We start from the raw sequence: 7,500 nt of genomic DNA on the forward strand, positions 1-7,500 counted from the left end.
GTGGATTTTACTACATTTTGCCAGGAACAACCCTTTTGTTGCCACGGGTTCTTTTACGTGCGCTAAGTGCATGCTACACACGGGACCTCGGTTTATCGTCTCATCCGAATGACTAGCGTCTAGACCATCGCTCAAGGTCTAGTGGAGGGGGAGAAAATATCGGCGGCTGAACCGTGATTCGAACCAGCACGCTCAGGCGAACGCGTTACCTCACTCCACACTTGCCGTCATCATCATCATCATCATCATTATCATCATCATTATCATCATTATCAGCAGCACCACCATCATTGTTCATCACCCTCCTCCTACCTGATTATTTACTGCCCCCCTCCTCCCCCCCCCCCCCCACCCCAACCCCCCCCTCCCTGCACCCCCCCCCTCCCCATTCTCATCCTCCACCCCCAGGTTCCCGCGGGCAACTTCAGCCAGAGTCCAGGGTCCTGGGAGCCGCTGCAGTCTGACCAGTGGCAGCTGACCTCGGACCTGGAGATGCAGAAAAGCTACGTGCTGCAGACAGCGGAGACCAGAACCGGGTGGTTCCGCTGCTCGGCTGTCAACGAACACGGCATGGACCAGGACGTCATCAAGTACATCGTGTCTGGTGAGATGTGTGTGGGTGTGTGCGTGCGTGTGTGGGTGGGAGTGTGTGTGTGTGTGTGTGTGTGTGTGTGGATGTGTGTGTGTGTGTGTGTGTGTGTGCGTGCGTGGGAGTGTGTGTGTGCGGGGGGAGGTATGGGGGTGGGGGGTGGGAGGGAGGGTGTCTGTCTGTCTGTCTGTCTGTGTGTGTGTGTGTGTGTGTGTGTGTTGGGGCTCATGTACGTTTATGTGTATTTGATTGTGCTTTCATATCTGTGAAACTGCATGTTTATTACATATCTGTTATGCATGTGTGTGTGTGTGTGTGTATGTGTGAATGTGTGTCTGCATGTTTTACATTTATTTGCTTATTTATCATCATTGTTGTCTTTTTTTGTGCGCTTAGAGTTGACTACATCAAGATTTTGCGCCTTGTAAATATTATCATTATTATTAGTAGTATTTTTATGTATTTTTCTTTTCTTTTTTTTTTCGTGGTATTTTTTTTTTCTCAAGGCCTCACTAAGCGCTTTGGGTTACGCTGCTGGTCAGGCATCTGCTTGGCAGTGTGTGTGTGTGTGTGTGTGTGTGTGTGTGTGTGTGTGTGTGTGTGTGTGTGTGTGTGTGTGTGTGTGTGTGTGTGTGTGTGTGTGTGTGTGTGCGTGTGTGTGTGTGTGTGTGTGTGAGTGTGTGTGTGTATGTGTGTGTGTGTGTGTGTGAGTGTGTGTGTCAGTGTGAGTGTGTGTGTGTGTGCGTGCGTACGTGTGTGTGTGTGTGTGTGTGTGTGTGTGTGTGTGTGTGTGTGTGTGTGTGTGTGTGTGTGAGTGTGTGTGTGTGTGTGTTCGTTCTTTAGTTTAGCGTCTTTTCACTGTCAGTGATATTAGACGATCAAAAAACAACAACAAAAAAACAAAAACAAAAAAAGTGGGGGTATGGGTTGGGGGGAGGGGGGTAGTGGTGCTCTGGGGAGGGGAGGGGGAAGAGAAAAACAGGAAAGGTAGAAAAACTACAAAAAAAAAAAAAAAATGCATAACTAACATGCAATTACATTTAACAGTTACAATTCAATAATACTAATCAGAAACCATTAACACAATTCCGAAGTGTGTATGTGTATGTGTTCACCTTGTGTGTGTGTGTGTGTGTGTGTGTGTGTGTGTGTGTGTGTGTGTGTGTGTGTGTGTGTCGATTTTCTAAGACTGGGACGGTTAGAATGTGTCCATCCTTATGCATGAGTGTGTAATGAATGAACATGAATATCATGTTAATCCGATGTTGTTCTAGCTCCGTTTGTGAACGTCTTACCGTATGTCATGATTAGCTCCACATTGATTTACGTGGAGTGATGGCCTAGAGGTAACGCGTCCGCCTAGGAAGCAAGTGAATCTGAGCGCGCTGGTTCGAATCACGGCTCAGCCGCCGATATTTTCTCCCCCTCCACTAGACCTTGAGTGGTGGTCTGGACGCTAGTCATTCGGATGAGACGATAAACCGAGGTCCCGTGTGCAGCATGCACTTTGCGCACGTAAAAGAACCCACGGCAACAAAAGGGTTGTTTCTGGCAAAATTCTTGAGAAAAATCCTCTTCGATAGGAAAAAAAACAAACAACGAACAAATAAATCTGCACGCAGGAAAAAATGCAAAAAAAAAATGGGTGGCGCTGTAGTGTAGCGACGCGCTCTTCCTGGGGAGAGCAGCCCGAATTTTACACAGAGAAATCTATTATAAGAGAGAGAGAGAGAGAGAGAGAGAGAGAGAGAGAGAGAGAGAGAGATTTTATGTGACAAGTACAGTATATTCGATATTTGTACAGGTCTTGATCTATGCAATTTTATAAGATTTGAGAAGATAATCACGGAGTGCATTCTACACTTTCATGTTTTGATTTCTGTGATGGAATAATGAAGATGCATTGTTTCGTACTGCATTGCTATTCCGTTTGATTGCGTTGTGTTGTATTGGGTTGGGTTGGATGGGGTCGTTTCATTGCATTGTGTTATAATTATTATTATATTGAACTGCACTGTTATCCACTGTACTTTTCTGTACTGTACTGTACTGTACTGTCCTGTCCTGTATTGTATTGTATTGTATTGGGTTGTATTGGGTTGGGCTGGATGGGTTCATTTCATTGCATTGTGTCATACAGAACTGAATTTTGATGCACTGTACTATACTGTACTGTACTGTCCTGTATTGTATTGCATTGTATTGTATTGTCCTGTGTAGCAGTGTATGGTATTGTCTAATTTCGACTGGATGATTGATAGAATGTATAGATATGCGTCTAACCGACCTATTTTTTTCGCTGTCTGTTCTGCTTCCCTCCCGCCCCCCCTCTCACCCCTATCCCCCCATCCCCACCCCACCCTAACCCATCCTTCCCCGCCTTCTTCTCCCCCCCCCCACCACCCACTCGCCTGCACTGTACCCCCTCACCCCTACCACACCTCACACCCCATCCATCCACCCGCCCATCCATCCACCCGTCCTAGAGGGCGACAAAGCTGTGACTGTCTTCGACCAAGCCCCACGGCCGGTGGTGAAAGGGGACTCCCTCCGTCTGGTGTGCCGCGCCAGTCTCTGGCTCTTCAGACCCTCACCATCTCCAGGAGACCCCCAGCCACTGAGGACGCCTCCCCAAGACACTCAGGCTCCTCCTCCTCATCCTCCTCGTCGTCGTCGTCCTCCTCCTCCTCATCTTCATCTTCTTCATCCTCATTCACCGTCACTGCTGCGGATGCGGGTGAGGTGGAGGAGTGTTGGGGGTATGCTGTTGGTGGGGGCGGTGGTGGCGGTGGTGGCGGGGGTGGGGGTGGGGGGTGGTCGGAGACTTCTCCTCATCCCTTGGTCCTGGTGGAGAACGTTGGAGGAGAGAGAGGAGGAGGAGGAGGAGGAGGAGGAGGGGTGATGATGGTGGAGGACGTAGAGAAGAGCTCAGGGTTCGAGCTGCAATTTAGCAGGTGAGCTATCTCTTCTCTTTTCTTTCTTTTCTTTTCTGTTAAGAAGATACCAGGGGCGGGTTTGCCTGAGGCGAACTTTGCAGGGCTGAGTTTGCTTAGCGTTCAGGAGCCATTTGCATTGCTCGGACGGAAGAGCCTGGTATGGTCGTAACCCGCTACTAACTGTGTGTAGTATGGAACTGACCAATGGCGTAGTTCGGTCAACGTAGGCATTTAGTCACGTGTTAACTGTCAAAAAGTTTGAACCAAGCAATGCAACTGACACCAGGGATGTTTCTTACTCGACGGTAAACTCCATACACTTGGGAACGTTGTTAACGCTAAGCAAACTTTGCGCTCCAAAGATCGCCTCATTCAACTCGGCTCGGAAGTGCAGAATTGTTGTTGTTGGTGGTGGTGGTGATGGTTTTATGGCCTTTGTGATGTGGGCGGCCAGGAAAAGATGTGCGGGAGGTGGGGGGTGGGGGTAGGGGGAAAGTTGAGGGGATTGAGAATCAAATCAAATCAAATCAAATCAAATCGTGTTGCTTATAGTCTAGCCGACTGCAGAGGCAGTAGGTCAGATCTTATAACAACAACGACAACAATGTGCACTGCACATGCACACCAATTTAGATCCTGCATCCGAATATTCTTTGAAATCTCTCACGTCCACAGATGCACTGACAATGTTATATTATTATTTATTTATTTATTTTATTTTATTTATTTATTTATTTATTTATTTTTTTTTTTGTACGCTTATAGTTGACTTCATCAAGTTTTTGCGCCTTATACATATTATTAGTAGTAGTAGTTCTTTTTTTTATGTATTTATCTTTTTTTCTCTCAAGGCCTGACTAAGCGCGTTGGGTTACGCTGCTGGTCAGGCATCTGCTTGGCAGATGTGATGTAGCGTATATGGATTTGTCCGAATGCAGTGACGCCTCCTTGAGCTACTGAAACTGAAACTGAAACTGTTCTTAAACATTCATAGAAATCTCACATCAGGTTGATGGGTGTCTTTTCATATGTACGCACCCAAAATTGTGAATAAAACATTGTTTGAAAAATGTCTTCTACATGTACCGGGTGTCTATGTGCAGAACTCAGTATATGCACCCAGCAAAAATGTGGATAAAACATACTTTTGGAAAAAGCGTATACTACATGAATTACGTGTACCAAGCATGTGGCTGTGTGCAGAACATGGTATATGTGCTCATCGAAAATGCGAATAAAACATTCTTTTAAAATGTCTACTAAATGTACTACATATACCGGATGGCTATGCACAGTATATATACCCACCAAAAACAAAAATGTGAATAAAACATACTTTTAAAATGTCTACTACATGTACTACATATACTGTATGGCTATGTGCAGAACACAGTATAATCATGTACTCACCAAAAATGTGAATAAAACATACTTTTGAATAACGTCTACTACATGTACTACATAAACTGTATGGCTATTTGCAGAAGTCAGTATAATTAGGTACCCACCAAACTGTGGATAAAACATACTTTTGAGAAATGTCTACTACATGTACTACATATACTGTATGGCAATGTGCAGAACACAGTATAATTATGTACCCACCAAAAATGTGAATAAAACATACTTTTGAATAACGTCTACTACATGTACTACATATACTGTATGGCAATGTGCAGAACACAGTATAATTATGTACCCACCAAAGTTTGAATAAAACAACTTTTGAGGAATGTCTACTACATGTACTACATATACTGTATGGCAATGTGCAGAACATAGTATAATTATGTACCCACCAAAATGTGAATAAAACATACTTTTGAGGAATGTCTACTACATGTACTACATATACCGGGTGTCTATGTGAAGAACACAGTATGAATATGTACCCACCAAAAATATGAATAAAACATACTTTAGAAAAATGTCCATCACATGTATTACTTGTACAAGGTGGCTATCTGCAGAACTCAGTATATATACCCAGCAAAAATGTGAATAAAACATACTTTTAAAAAAGCGTATACTACATGCATTACGTGTACCAAACGGGTGGCTATGTGCAGAACTTAGTGTATGTACCCACCAAAAATGCGAATAAAACATTCTTTTAAAAATGTCTACTGAATGTACTACCTATACCGGATGGCTATGCACAGTATATGTACCCATCGAAAATGTGAATGAAACATACTTTAAAAAAACAAAAAAACGTCCACTACATGTACTGCATGTACCGGGTGGCTATGTGCAGAACTGTGCATATGTACCCAACAAAAATGTGAATAAGAATAAGACATACTTTAAAAATGTCTTCTACATGAACTACATATACTGGGTGGTTATGTGCACAACACAGTATAGGTACCCACCAAAAAAGTGAATAAAACATACTTTAAAAAAAAACACAACACCAACAAAAACAACATGCTTACTACTTGCACGAGGTGTAACCCGGGTGGCTATGTGCAGGACTCCATACTCTCTGGAGGTGACGGCCTATTTCTCGCAGCTTCAGGCAAAGGATGCTGGCTGCTACTACTGCCATGCCACGGACTTCAACAACGTCAACGTCAGCACAGCCTACCACCTACAGTTAGCCAGTATGTGGCTGGGGTGGGGTTGGGGTGGGGTGGGGTGGGGGCTTGAATTTAACTTTGATCAACTTCTAGTGCTTTTCCTGCTGTGATTATGGGTACGAACGTGCATGTTTATTTCTGCTTTTGTGCTGTCACGAATTCTCTTCTCATAGGCTGTCCACATAATATTCTTCAGCTAATTCAAAAACTTCAAAACAATGCTGCCCGTCTGACTCTCAGAGTCCCACGTACTGATCACATTTCTCCTCACCTCCGCACTCTACACTGGCTCCCCATTGAAGCGAGAATTAAATACAAAGTTGTATGTCTGCTATTCTGTTTTCCACTCCGCAAAACCTACATATCTTTCTGACCTCATCAGTGTTTACACTCCCACAAGAAATCTCCGCTCTTCCTCTGACTGTTACCTTTTGAAACTTCCTCGTGTCAATACAAGAACCTATGGTGAACGTTCTTTCTTTTTTGCTGCTCCTCACATCTGAAACAACCTTCCTCATCATATCCGTGCATCTGATTCTATTTCTGCTTTTTGATCATCACTAAAGCCTCATCTTTTCAAAACCTATCTATAAGCACTCTCAGCTCACTTTGGATGTATGTAGAGTGGGAGGGGGAGAGTGTGTGTGTGTGTGGAGGAGGGGAGGGGGGCGGGGGGTAAGTGGGGAGGGTTTTTTGAGAAAGAGTGGTCATGAATGTTTTATGTAAATTGTAATATTTTTCTTTCATGTAAAGCGCCCCGAGCTTTTAGAGAGAAAGGGCACTATATAAATGTACATTATTATTATTATTATTATTATTATAAAGATTGTTTTGTGTATATGTTGCATGGCTGAGTGGGGAAGTGTGATTGAATTATCACTTCATATGCTGTTGGTGTGTTTTGAAATTGGTTACTTTTACGCGAAGTGTCTGTGATGTTTTATTTTACTCGAGCAGACGGATTTTGTTTTGTGTGCACAATGTGTAGTTCATCTCAATCTTACTTTCTCTGTCTCTGGACCTAGCAGTTGGAATGAACTTCCTCTTTCGCGTCGTCAAGTCTCCACACTCAGCTCTTTCTAGTCTGGCCTCAAAACCCACCTCTTCCCAAAATAGCCTCCCTTCCCTGCCTCTTCCTTGTCTTCAGTTTCTCCAGTTTTAGAGTTGTGCGTGTGTGTGAATGACTGGTGCGAAAGCGCTTTGATTTGTCTCTGCACAAGTTTCAGCGCTATATAGATACCATTATTATTATTATTAGTAGTAGTAGTAGTACTTCTTATGTTTGTGTGTCTCTGTTGATTCTCTGTGTCGTTTTTAACTTTTAGATTGATTTATTGGTGCCACAAGACTTGAATTACATAATTAAAAGTACGCTAGGCTTGTGTTGTTTATC

The 7,500-nt window shown here is 43.7% G+C and overlaps 1 protein-coding gene across 1 annotated transcript in view; it reads left to right on the forward strand.

Moving 5' to 3' along the window:
- LOC143298669 (vascular endothelial growth factor receptor 1-like) overlaps positions 1 to 7,500 on the forward strand; it is a 135,021-nt gene that overhangs the window by 105,996 nt on the left and 21,525 nt on the right. Inside the window, exons 13-16 of the mRNA XM_076611553.1 lie at positions 409 to 604; positions 3,076 to 3,233; positions 3,332 to 3,543; positions 6,001 to 6,131. Of these exons, the coding sequence (XP_076467668.1) occupies positions 409 to 604; positions 3,076 to 3,233; positions 3,332 to 3,543; positions 6,001 to 6,131 (697 nt within the window). The remainder of the gene's footprint in view (positions 1 to 408; positions 605 to 3,075; positions 3,234 to 3,331; positions 3,544 to 6,000; positions 6,132 to 7,500) is intronic.

This window comes from Babylonia areolata, chromosome 24 (assembly GCF_041734735.1).
Source record: "Babylonia areolata isolate BAREFJ2019XMU chromosome 24, ASM4173473v1, whole genome shotgun sequence".
NCBI classification, from domain to species: domain Eukaryota; kingdom Metazoa; phylum Mollusca; class Gastropoda; order Neogastropoda; family Buccinidae; genus Babylonia; species Babylonia areolata.